Here is a 13,276-nt window from a genome sequence, read left to right as displayed (position 1 = left end):
TGATGGTTTCAAATGGGCCATTGGCAAACTCTAGCCAAGCAATTTTTATCAACATGTGCTGAATTCTGCATACTATGCATGGCAGGGGCAGAGTGGCCCATGCTTTCAGGTTGTTGCTGCCACATACCCAGGTGGCCCATATACAGGTGGGTCAGGTCTATTAGATCAGATTTAATGAGCTGTAACTTTTTAAACAACAAATGGGATAAATAGAACATAGAAAATCTAGGTATTGAAATGCTTGACTACTAAAGTGGAACGAAGGGGCAATGGGTGGTGAAGTAGTGGTTTCTCAATATAGTACCGTTCTGTTATTTCACATTCATATCCTAATTTTGCTTCTATCCTAATTTTGCTTCTGTTCTGTACTAGTTTTATGTTTTGTTTTTGTGCATCAAAGGGATTTCCCTGAAGTTCCGTTTATGTTTCAATTTGTATGATCTCTTTTCTTTGAGAGGGTTCCTGCTTTTCAGTGGAAAGTTACTGTTTTGCCTGCTCTGTTTTTCAGATGAGCCTTGCATTTCAGGCTGCCTAGTGGTTTTAAATTACTCAGCAGAACATGAAATAGACCATTAAGGGCCCAACCCTGTCCATATTTAGGCCAAAAAAAAAAAAAAAAAACCCTACCATATGCAGCATTTATCAGCCAGCAAGGCTGGAGGAATGCTAGGAGCTAAAGGATTTGTCTGTCTCCATATACATAGGGGTGTGCTCTATGACTGCAACCTTATCCTTGTTTACCTGGGGTAAATTCCATTGAATTCAATAGTACTTGTCTTGGAGTAAACATGTATGGGATTGCACTATAAATGTGTTATGGCCATCGGGAATGATCAGATGCTACCTTTTTCTGTTATCTAAATGCTACCATTAGCTTCACCCTATGACATTATCATGGAAATTTATGTGTTTATGGTTTGGCTAGGTCTGGTTCTTTTTTCTTCTTTCCATAGCAGGAAACTCTCAAGCCAGTTGTTTGGTTTCTTGCTCTAGGTCTTCACTGAGCTACAGTTTTTCTTCCTCTTGTTTCTATATGTAGCATGGCCTTCCCTGTCATGACTCCCTCCAGATGTGTTTGACATCTGGCTGGGAATGATGGGAGTTGGAGTCTGGAGGACACCAGGTTTGGGAAGGCTGATATAGCATAAGCTGTATCATATGTTATACAGTTCTCATGACATATTGAAAACACTTTAATGCTACTTTTCTGCAATTTATGGGAGAGGGATTTATTTGGAAACTTGAACATAGGTTCTTCATTAAAATAGAAAAAGAGCAATGGGAAGGTGCTTCGAAGCTAAGATTACTGAGTTGCTATTTTTATGTTCTATCAAATTGACAAATAGTTTAAAAAATAGAAGCACAGCTGAAGTGTGGTGCACATTGTGCACAATTCTTGGAATTGAATGTTTCTTATAGTGCAATTCTATGCATATTTACTCAGAAGTAAAGCTTACTGTGCTTAATGGGACTTTCTCCTAGGTATGTATAGGGTTGCAGCCTTCAGATAAGGAATGTCTCTAGAGAAAAATGTGGGCTTAAGGACTGGCAGAAGGTGGCTTCCCCTACTTTCCCCCAGAAGGCGCCCTAAACACCTTGTCTAAGGTTTAGGGCATGGGTCCTCAAACTGGGGCCCGGGGGCCGGGTGCAGCCTGCCATGCCCTCTTGGACCTGCTGTGCCCGTGCCCATTTGCACACCCGCCACCACCCACCTCGCCCCACGTGCAGGTAGGCAGCGGTTTGATCACTCGGTGAAAATGATCCCCAAGCAAGCAAGCTGCCGCCTCGTGCACCTGCCTCCCCTCCCCTCGGCGGGTGCGCCCGCCCGCCCACGCCTCGCCTCGCCTCGCCATGTACCCCACCCCCACCTCAGCGCACACACGCACCGCCCCCACCCCCTCACTGGCCCGTGGGAACTGCCAGCACCACCTTTCCGGCCTGCAGCTATTACCGGCACCTTTCAATTGGCCCCCTGCTGAAAAAGTTTGAAGACCCCTGGTTCAGGGAATCCTGAACCCTGTTGGGCTGGCCTGTGGCACAGGGGTGCGAAAGGAGAAGGATGACCCTTCTGAAGGCAGATTTTGCAAGCAGAGCTCCTGATTATGCTTGGTGCTGCTACCTAAATTTTGGGGTTCTCCTGCTTCTCCCTTAGCACCCCATCTCACAGGTAACCTTATTTAATGGTGGTCCCTGATCTTTGAGAGAGGCATTTTGGGGACTGATGGGAGAGGTGAGGGTTCCCATGTATTTCTCTGAATCCAACTTTTCTTTTTGTTTCCTGCCTCTGCTACTTTTCATCTCTACAAAGACATTGACCAGTCAACAGGGTCTCCTTTGGGAAGCAGCTCGTGCTTATATGGTGATGTGGGGCATAATTTCTGTGTGTTAAGATGTTGCTGTGAATGCCCTAGGTTCCTTTGTGCCATTGCACCAAATGGGTCCAGGTCTTAATTTTACTTTCATGCTCTGTAGCTCTAGAATCAGTGTCTATGGAAACATTTTTCCCTTGGGTAGGGGAGCTAATTAGCACAGTGCTTTCAAACTCTGCTTTAAAAGCACTGCCTGACTTCCTGTTTTTTTCTATCCTGCAGCACCATGTCAGCTGGGAGGGTCCGAACAAAGAAAAAGACACCAGCTGTGGACCAGTCTCCTGATAATCTTCCTTTGAGGAGTTCGGGGAGACAGGTATTTCATCTAGCTGTAGACCAAGTTGAGACAGTTTTTAGTTAAGTTCTCTTCAGCTGTTCTAGCCCACATGAGGTGAGGTGCCTGGGCATGTGCCTGCTGTCCCCAGTCCTTCACTGTGTCTGTTCTGCCTGGCCCCATGGCTCTCCATATGTTCAAGGATGATGTTCTGCAGTGGGAAACCTGTTTGATCCAGGTAGCCTCCCTGTGTGGCGTAGAATCTGAGTTATGTAGGATTCCAGTAGACTGTGCAGAGTGTCCACTGTGTAGAGTGGACTTCCTACTACAGATCTTCTTTCTCCAGCATGTGAAGGGCAGCAAGGCTGGGTGATGGAGATACAATGGAATGGGGCTAGCAAGCATGACAGCATACCCCAGTCATGCAATTTCAGCTATGCAAGGCTATAATTTCTGGATAGGGTGTTAGTGTGTGTGCGTGGGTGTGGGTGTGCGCGCGCAAGATCCTGTTATAAAGTTACCTTGTGCCTCTCCAAAATACATTCAGCACATTAGGACTTGAAGAAACCAACCACAAACTAGTTAAATTGTCTCTACATTTTAGCTTGCCTATTTTGCTTTTAAAATTAACCCTCCTTTCAATCCTAGGCAATTTTCAACATGAAAACCATCCTAAAAATACCAGTGGAAATATCAGTAAAAATAATTGAGCCACAGGCTAAGACAGTTCAATTTCTACAGATCAACCAGAGCCTTTACCCAGTTTTTGCCATGCACTGAAATTCAGAGAGGGCTACTTAATAGCACTGAAGTCAATGGAACTAATTTTGGCTTAAATCCTAATAATTTAGGTTATGTGGTTATAGGGCAAGCGTTGTACCAATGCTGATCTAACTTTTCATTCATTTCAATGAGTCAGTTGGGCTAACATTGGATATAACCCACGATGCATCAGATCTGCTTAGGAAACAAAGAGTGCCACAATCCTATGCATCTCTTTCTTGGTATGCCATTAATTTCATGCTCAGCAAGTTATCTTAGGTTCAAGTAAGTTTGTTTGTACTGGATTGCAGGTTGGCTTGTAATGTGCAATAGACTTTACTCAGTTCTGCAAAACCTGAGCTATTTTTCAGCATTATAAGGAGTGCAGTTCTCCTGGATTTTTTCCTTTTGCAGTTACAAAATTTTCTTTATTGTGATTATTCTTCTTTACCTTGTTGAATGCATGCACACAACTAACTTGATTGTGTGTGTGTGTGTGTGTGTGTGTCTATCTTGCTTCCTGCAGAAAAGGTTTGGCTCAGGAATGCCAAATATATGAATACAGATTACTGTAACCTTCTTCCACCACTCAGTAATAAAGAATGCTGTTGGCATATAAATGCAACTCTGCAGAGTTTTACAGTTGTAGTCATGATATTCTATTAGGTGAGGAAAAAGGCTGCAGAGGATGATGAAGATGCTTCAGAGAAGAAGTATCGGAAGTGTGAAAAAGCAGGATGTACTGCAACATGTCCAGTGTGCTTTGCTAGTGCTGCTGAAAGGTATGGTCTTCTTCTCTCCAATTCCTGGTCCTATTTCAACAAATTATCTTACTGAATCTTCTTTTCAGCTTTATTTGTGTGAATATCTGTGTCTGTTTTTAATATAGGAAGCTTGCCTCTTTTTTTCTGATGGATCTTAGTGGATCCAGCTGCTTTTGGAAATACTTTAACATGACCAAGTTAGAACTTCCAAAAAGTTTCAAGGATGAATTGAACCAGGATATGGGAAATACACTGGATAGTCATAACTCTGTCCCATAACATCAAGCTTGCATTGAGGCTGCAGTGTAAGGAAGATTCCAGTTTTTGTGTCTGCCCTCACAAAAGCACAGGTATAGATACAGGCATTTTCAACCATATTATTATTATTATGAATTTATTTAATTATTTGTATGTTGTTTCTCAGGCAAAAAAGTTCCCAGAGCACCTTATATGCAAGCAGTTAAACAAGACAGGCGTTCTGCATGGGCTTAAAAGACAGCACACAAGGACAAAGAAACTGGGAAGAGGGGGAAATATTTCTGTAAGCAGGGCTGGTGGAATGACCATGTTTGGTGGAATGACCGTCTCCCTCAGTGCAATCTGTTGGGCACTGCCTTGATGCTATGGAATGAGAAGGTTGTCTTGCAACTACTGATATAGTTATCATAGATCCAAGGCTGGCGTTGGACCTACAGGAAGTAACGGTTTAAAGGAACACTAGAAAGCCACGTTGCTTGTTCCAAGTTCTGGACAGTGGCCTTCTTTGTAATCCCTTCATTTAAAGAACAGCTTGTTCAATCCATTCTGAAACTCTTCCATTATTGGTTAGCATGTAATTTCATGAAACAATTGCCATAGTTAGCAAGTGAGCATAGGCATGTATATTCTCAAATTAAAATAACCCATTCTCATAATAAGGATAGGGTCTTTCTGAATAAGCTGGTTTAAAAATGGAAACAAGTTTTAAGCAAAAAGCCCTTTCTTTGTTTAATTGCTACTACCAGTGCCATTTCCTCTTTTACAGTTCTCCGTTTACCCCTTTCTGAGTTAAGGAAGACCAGATATATAAAATTATCAAACTAGTTACTGTCTACTGGCTATATGAAGAGCTCTGGGATGTTTCTTTATAGGTGTTAAGAGTTTCATGGAAGAAACAGCTATTAATGTCCACCACTTGCAATGGCTATATCTTGCCTCCAGTATTAAACGCAATACATCCTTCAATATCAGTTTCTAGGGAGTGTGAGTGGGGTGGGAAAGTACTATTGTACTTGTGTCTTCCCTATGGTCTCCCCCATCAGGGCATCTGCTCTGACCATTGTATAACTAGGGATGCTGGACTAGACAGACATTGGTCTGATCCAGCACAGCTCTTCTTCAGTTGAGAGAGACAATAAAAGAATGCACTATCTAAAATGTTACCTGCTTTCATCTCCAACATATGGCAACCCGCAATCAAAATTAGAATTATCTAACAAGTGAGCCTTGCAAAATAACTACAACAAAAAGCCCTCATACTTTTTAGATGATGCTTACATTACATTTATACCCTACCTTTCTTCCTCTTGTGAGGAACCTAAAGTTTTCTTCCAGTCCATTATATCCTTATAGCAATGAGGTAGGTTTGGCTGAGAGATCATGACTGGCCCGAAGTCACTGAGTGAACTTCATGGCTGGGTGGAGATGGGAACCTGGATCTCCCAGGTCCCCAGTCCAGCTATCAAGCCACCACACTGGCTCTCTCTCCCTCTCTCGCCATTCTCAGTGCTGCCACCCCTGCATTTTAATTCAAGGTTAAGGATAAATGAATATAAGTGTTTGAAAATTGCAAACATAGCTAGTGTTGTGAAGTATTTTCAAACATCAGAACAAGGCATTTAGTGTTGTCATTTTCTCATGTTTTAGGTGTGCTAAAAATGGCTATACATCAAGATGGTATCATCTCTCCTGTGGAGAACATTTCTGTAATGAGTGCTTTGATCATTATTACAGAAGGTATACTAACTCTATGGAATCTATGGTTATTCTTGATAAGATGTATGTTCAACTCTTTTCATGCAGTGCCAAATGATTTTAATAACAATGAGTTAATAAATTTTAATAACAATAACATCACACAACCAACCATTAGATGCTGTCATTGGTTGGTTGTGTCATGAAAACTCACTAGTAGTTACCAATGATTGGTTCTTGTCATGGTTTGTAACCACAATTAGAAACAATACTCTGTTGTAGTGTTGTTTGACCCACAATGGGATGTTGGGTCATTCAAACCTGGATGACATGATCTGTCATGACCAGTCCTGACAGTTAGTGAGATGCTTGAGAAGAGCAACAAAATCCCTTTGCTGCTTTTGTCAAGCAGCTAGCCTGTGAGCATGGCTGACAGCTGCCTCCAAAGCGCCAAGTGGTTTAGGCCAGCAGTGGTTGTGGGGGAGAGTTGCCACTGTCCAGGCAAGCACTGCTGTCAGCTGCTTCCAGAGTGCCTACAGAACACTTGCAGGCTGCTGTCAGAGGCTTACCACACTGTAGTGGCAAGAAGCCCAGCTTCACCTGCCTGCACTACTGTCATGAGCTGAAAGATTGTGCATTAGCTGGGAATCAATGTTTGTGCCTCTTTTTGAAAGATGCCCTCTTAAAAGATTGGTAGATACACTTTTGGAAAATAATCTCAAAACTTCCTCTTCAGATCAGCTTTAGTGAAAGGCAATCAATAATATGAGTTAAAGCTTGTGTATTCTTTAAGGTTTCAGTCCTATGCATGTTTAAATAGAAAAGTCCTACAACATGCAGCATGCTGTAGTCATTGTACAGGATTGCACCCTAAGTATTTCTTGTGTGCTTGTTAGGAAGCCAGAACTGCTCCATACACCCACAGTGACTTTAACAGACCTTATTGCCAGCTGTGAACTTTTGAACATTATCATAAATTGCTTTCAGCTAGAAAATGTGCATCACCAGTGGAATGCATGGATATTTTCCTGGAACACAGGCTGTCTGTTAAAGTTACTCTGGAAAGACCACATTTGAATGGATGGATGAAAATTGGATGGACAGTGAAATTATTGTGTGTTGATTTGAGGATCCAAGATTGGGAGTGGGGGTATTTGAATTCATCCTTAGATTAATCCTTGAATGAATATATAATCAAATTATCAGACTAAGTAAAGTAAAAATTATGCATAAGATTGCTTCAAAGTTTCTCTATACAAACTATGCTTATTTTGGAAAAAAAATATCTTGACTATCATTCTGTTGTTGTCCTGCCTAGCTCTTTTTCTTAGCATTGCACATTTGAAATAAGCTGCAGATATTAAATACCCCAAACCATATCCAGCTCATTTGTTCCTTCTACTTACCAGTTGCTTTGTCACTCTTCTTAGTCATAAAGATGGCTATGAAAAATACACTGCCTGGAAAAGGATCTGGACCAGTAACGGAAAAAGTGAACCCAGTCCTAAAGCTTTTATGGCTGATCAACAGCTCCCTTACTGGGTAAGCATATTTTTCTTAATGATGTATCACTGTGAAAGTAATACATGCAGATTTTTGTCTTCCCATTCCCAATAACTTGAAGGTTTTTGAAGGAAGGACTATGTGGTAGATCTTAGGGTCTTCTGGTGAAAATTATATTTGAAGGACACTTAAAAGTAGTTAAAAAAAACATTACTGAGAGCCAGAGTAATATGGACTGGAACGAAGGATATCCAACTTGAAGGCCTATCTTAGCCCTGGAGCTCACTGTGTGACTTTGGGCCAGTCACAAACTCTCAGCCCAACCTACTTCACAGGGTTGATACTGTGAGAATAAAATGGAGAGGAGAACTTTGTAAGCTGCCTTGGGTTCCTTGCAAGAGCAAGAGATGCAAAGCATAAATGTAACCACTAATACTACCACCACCATCATCAGCCCATCTAGCTTGATTATAGGTCAGTATTGCCTATACTGATTAGCAAGAGCTCTCCAGGATTTTTTCCTCACTTCCCTGTTCCTCAGGGATATTTTCCAGGTGGGAAAAATCAAGGACCTGCTGTATGCAAAGCATGCATATGCTCTACCACTAAATTGTGTGTGTGTCCTTCATATTATTCCCACTTTCAATCCCAAGATGGTCCCCAACAGTTTCTTTGTGTCCAAATTGCTATATTTAAATCAAGTTAATTTTCACTTAATAATGAAAGTGATCCTCTGGAAGAGAGGCAGGAGGTTTGCTTGGCTGTATTCATTTCTCCCATGAAGCCAGAAAGAAAGAGCAGATTCATTCTGGCTTGTGGGGTAGCTGGGCGGGGGGGACCCAGGGAACAAGCTAGGAACAGGTGGCCCTTTGTTGGCTCATACTTAGTTGTGGCCATGCCTCTTGCACTTTTCCAGATTGCAAAACGACCCAGGAATGCCATTTTCAGAAGCTAGCACAATTTGAAAAGAAAACTTAACTAGGATGATGCCACTCAGTATAATTAAAAATGTATATTAAGTATCAACAATGCAAGACCTACAGTTAGGAAGAGAATTATACTTCAGGCTTGGAAGGAAAAACATCCATCCAGCACTCGGTGGCTAACAATCTCACTGGGGGCTGTGCCCACTTCTCCCAAAATACAGCATTCTACGGCAGTTCCCTCAGAGTTTGAATCAGAACTGGAAGAAGAGGACAGGCCAGATTTCTTGGCTCAAATGCCAAGGCCAGAATGCCCTGAAATAAGCCAAGCCAGGGGGAATCAGACCATGTCTGTTCTGAGGAAAACACTGTTGAACAGACTGGGCTGGGGCAGCAGGTGTATGTAACTTGATAAGTTCCAAAGCCTGGCATCAGATCAGAGAGCAATCAAGGAGTGTCCATCTTTCCTGCCATCTGGCATACAGGAACTAGAGTGCAACAAACTCCTTCTAGTTGGGAACTGAGGAGAGGGCTCAGTTTGAAATCAACCTCTTATCATGAACCCTGTTTCCGGAATTAGCTGGCTTCCTAAGACTTCCTAACTTTGGTATTTTGTGAATGACTTCTGCAATACTCCTTTTGTATCACAAAGCCAGCCTAGGTGGCCAGTTTTAACATAATAAAGACTGTAGTTAGAAGCCTCTTATCTTGATTGCTTGGAAAGAGAAGTGGGAGGAGAGAAAGATTGGATTCCAAAACTTACTGCTCTTGCTACATTTGGTCCTATCTCAAACAGTATCAAATTTACTGGGATGCCTATTTAGGTACATGGGTTACTTATAGCAACATGTGAAATGGAAGTGTAAAATCTTTTCTTCCTCCTGTATCAAGTGAGATGTTAACAATTACTGTATATTTTTGTTTTATGATATGAATTTCCTTTTTTAGTTGTTACTGTGTTGCAAATATTTTTTAAACGTTAGAACTGCATGCAAACACATTTCCATACAAATAATATACCTAATGTAATTCCATGGTGTCAAACTTAATTGTTGCAGTTCTTCTACTTGTTCTATTCATTCATTATTCATTGTGTTTATTGCACAAAATGAAAAATGCAAAGAGAATTCTGGCTTGGTGTCTTGTGTGAACATGGCCACACATTCCTACTCCTACAAGCTTGATGGGAAGTTGAACAGATTGTATGTCTCTCCAAGCAGGTCATTGTTTCTCCTTGAAGAGGTCTGCTGGAACAGTTGAGAAACATCTTTCTGGTTGTATTAGCTTGTGTTTGCTTTTTGATATGTAAGAAAAAAGACTATTACTTAATTTTATTTCCAGGTCCAGTGCACAAAGCCAGAGTGTGGAAAATGGCGTCAGCTGACAAAGGAAATCCAGCTTACCACACAAATAGCCAAATCGTATCGTTGTGGCATGAAACTCAATAATTCCACCAAGGTACTGAATATGCTGCTGGTTTGGTTGTTCCTAGAGGCTGATGTTTACTTCAGGCTTAAACATTTGCTCTGTTTGTAGACACTTATGCTTATCAGTACACTTCATATGCCATTGCAGTGATGCAGCCATTCACACGCACCAGCACTATGAGAGAGATTCATAAAAGACTGTTTTGCAGAAATCACTTGGTGTTCTTTGTATAAAATCTCAGGTGGATTTGCAGGGGGTGCCACATCCCAGTTTGTTATAGAGAAGTAAGCCTCCTTAAGGAAGCTGTCATTTTCTGCATGGAAGGACTCAAGGTCCTCATTTCCTAGTAGTTTTTCAAACAATTTTGTAAAGGTAAACATGTAAATGGTAACCCTGTGTGGGGAAAGGCAGCTTGGGAGAATGGGGGTAAGAATGGTTATCAGACAGATGGAAAATATAAGGATAAAAATATGATAAATAATTTGGCCTGACCTTTACAGTGGAAGCCATGCTATTGCTCCAGTTACAAAGCATTGTTTACATAAGAGAACTTCTTTACTCTTACTTAAATAATGTTTTGTGGCTTTGTGCAGGTGAGAGAAGCTGTACTGTTATCTGACATAGTTATATATATTGCAGATCGAAGTCTCAGACCAGTGCTCCATGCCTGAGGATCTGGTAAGCAATGCCTGCAGTATTGGAATGAACCAAAACTGTGGGAAAATGTGGGACAGCAGGATCCAATACTGCTGCTGTGCTAACTGGGAATGACCAGTAGTGCAATAGGAAAGTAGTGTTTGCTTGCATAAGTCAAGTATCTATCCAGAACTACAGCTTCTGGAATAGGTCAGAACAGTGGAAGTCACAGAAAGGAATTTTGCTGATTTGTTCTATTCTGGAAATGGTTAGTTGCTCAGGCTGAGGTAGCAAGCACCACTTTCCTCTTGTGAAATTTGTCTTGCCACTGGTGCTATATATCTAGAGTTGGCTGATTGTCAGCACTGTATACTGCCCAAAGGTGGCCTATTTAACAGTCAATGCATTATGTCCCAGTTTACATGTAACATCAATGCATGGGTTGTTTAAAGCCATGAATTGACAGGATGCAGCAGGAATAAGCAGGTGCTCTTCGTTCTGTACACTCATTGCTTCTGGCTTTGCATCTGAGTTTGATACTGTGAAGTGTGAACTCAGCACTCTGCACTGATTAGGATTAAACAATCCAAAGTTTTAACCCAACAACAAACCATGCGTGATTTCTGAGTTAAAACTCTGTGTAGTTCAGCCCTAAACAATAGAGAGCTCTGGATTTACACACTGTGTTCACAACAAAGCCAGATGTACAGTGGGCTGATGAATTGGATCTAACATCTATTTCATAAGAACTGAGTCTACGTGGGTAAACAATCTTCCCTTGAAACTGCAGACTTCTGGGAACTGGAATGCTTTGTTATTCCCAAAGATCAAAGACTTCTGAAGCTAACCAATCCAGGAAATTAATGTAATTAAGATATAGTTGTTTAACTTACGATATATAAGGGTGTTTATGTGTCTAGTATTCTTCTCCTTTGTCCACATGGGATGGGATAATCTCTAAGGTTTGTTAAAAGACCAGCTCCTATCCCTGATTCCTCCTCTGACTGTTGTTAATGCAAAAAGATTTTGGTGGTGCCTAGGGCTTTTGTTGAGCATGAATTGGCCTCAGAGAGGGATGGCACATCACCCAGTCCCTTCTTTTTACTGCTGCCCAACTCTTTGAGGCTGTTAAAACATTTTCACATGGAAATGAACTCCTCCACATTCATGACAGAGCACCTGGAGATGGCACACAGTTTTCCCTTGGAGGTCATTTTGGGCAGACAGAGTCTGCTGTACAAGTTCTGCAATGGGTCCTGTTTTTCTTGCATTCAAGGAATCTCCCAGGAAAATAGTACCGCTCATTATTCCAATGTGGAGGAAGTAAATATAATTTAAAAAAGAAATCCATCTGTCTTTTCATCCCACAAGTGGAAATTAATCAGGAATGAGAGAGAACCCGGGAGGATAAAGCTTTAGTTATTCATGCAATTATTTCTCCTCTCTTTCCTATGCTCCTTCCTAGAGAGTTGCTGAAGTGTCAGATCACTGGTGGTATTCCATGCTCATCCTTCCTCCATTGCTGAAGGACAGTGTGGCTGCTCCTTTGCTGTCTGCATACTACCCAGACTGTGTGGGTATGAGTCCATCTTGTACCAGCACTCACCGGTTGCTTGGTGAATCCAATGCAGTAAAAATGGAGCATTTAAAGACTCCGCCTACTATAGCTGGTAAGCTGGGTGTGGTTTTCTGTCCTGTCTTGCACTTAATTGGCAGCTTATACCTTGTCTCACTTAAATGATACTCAGTGCCAAGCACTGGAGCCATTCACATGCAGGCTTGATAAAAGCAATGCGCAAGGTTAAGTGCCTTTTAAAGAGGGATTGTACTGAACAATGGCCTGGGTAAGAGCTCTCCATGCAGCCTTCTTTGGTTTAAACTGAGTTGCAGTCTAACCATTGTTTTGTAGTTAGTTCTTCTACTTCCTGCTTGTGGGCTATGGCAGCAGAACCCTGGGCCATTGATCTACTCTAGCACAAATCTTGTTTTACAATTTTGCAGACTCTTTTTTTTATACTCGTATTAAAACTCTTTATAATAAATAATTTTTAAAGTTCAGTTTTAAAGATTTGTGTGTGGGTTCAAGAATGAATTCTGGGCCTGATAGTATGCTTTGGAATCAGTCCTGCCAGTTTTCATAGCGTTTTGACTACCATCATGTTTACACCCTTCTTGTGTGTTCACATCAGTCCAGTTCAGTAGCAGCATGTGATGACTGAGAACAGAAGATACGTTTTCTGCTGCTAATGTGAAATCCAAGAACAAGGAATGTGAAGGGCCTATAAGGTGGTACTCCCAGTTCATTCAGTAAAAGCACCGTGGTTTCATTAAGCTCAGTATATGCTGTCCTTATATAATCAATATGTACACTGGTGACAACTCTTCAGTAAAAATGAAGCAAGAAATGATGGCTCAGCAAAGGGCAGACAAGAAGACTCTCCTCAAAGAATTTAAAACTCTTTTCTCGATGAACACTTGAACGTGTGCTAACTATTGCTGAGTCAATTCATACACTGATCCAAATGATATCAATATCTCCAATGTGAAAATGTTCCAGGAATCAGTTGTCTCCTTTTCAAAAATTATGTAGACTATCTGTTTTCAACTGGAGGGATAGTTTGGGCTACAACTCCCAGCATTTCTATGCATTGGCCTTGGTGACTG

The 13,276-nt window shown here is 41.4% G+C and overlaps 1 protein-coding gene across 2 annotated transcripts in view; it reads left to right on the top strand.

Annotated features, from left to right (window-relative positions):
* The window catches only part of KDM1B (lysine demethylase 1B), a 39,881-nt gene that overhangs the window by 3,286 nt on the left and 23,319 nt on the right, over positions 1-13,276 (top strand). For both annotated transcript variants that reach the window (XM_044426590.1, XM_044426589.1), the window contains 7 exons: positions 2,592-2,685; positions 4,072-4,187; positions 6,075-6,164; positions 7,553-7,664; positions 9,890-10,006; positions 10,616-10,654; positions 12,078-12,282. In XM_044426590.1, the coding sequence (XP_044282525.1) occupies positions 2,596-2,685; positions 4,072-4,187; positions 6,075-6,164; positions 7,553-7,664; positions 9,890-10,006; positions 10,616-10,654; positions 12,078-12,282 (769 nt within the window). In that variant the 5' untranslated portion in view covers positions 2,592-2,595. The remainder of the gene's footprint in view (positions 1-2,591; positions 2,686-4,071; positions 4,188-6,074; positions 6,165-7,552; positions 7,665-9,889; positions 10,007-10,615; positions 10,655-12,077; positions 12,283-13,276) is intronic.

This window comes from Varanus komodoensis, unplaced genomic scaffold (assembly GCF_004798865.1).
Source record: "Varanus komodoensis strain SLA01 unplaced genomic scaffold, ASM479886v1 scaffold17, whole genome shotgun sequence".
NCBI lineage: Eukaryota > Metazoa > Chordata > Lepidosauria > Squamata > Varanidae > Varanus > Varanus komodoensis.
Note: the sequence above shows the minus strand (reverse complement) of the source record. Positions and strands in the feature narration are given on the sequence as shown.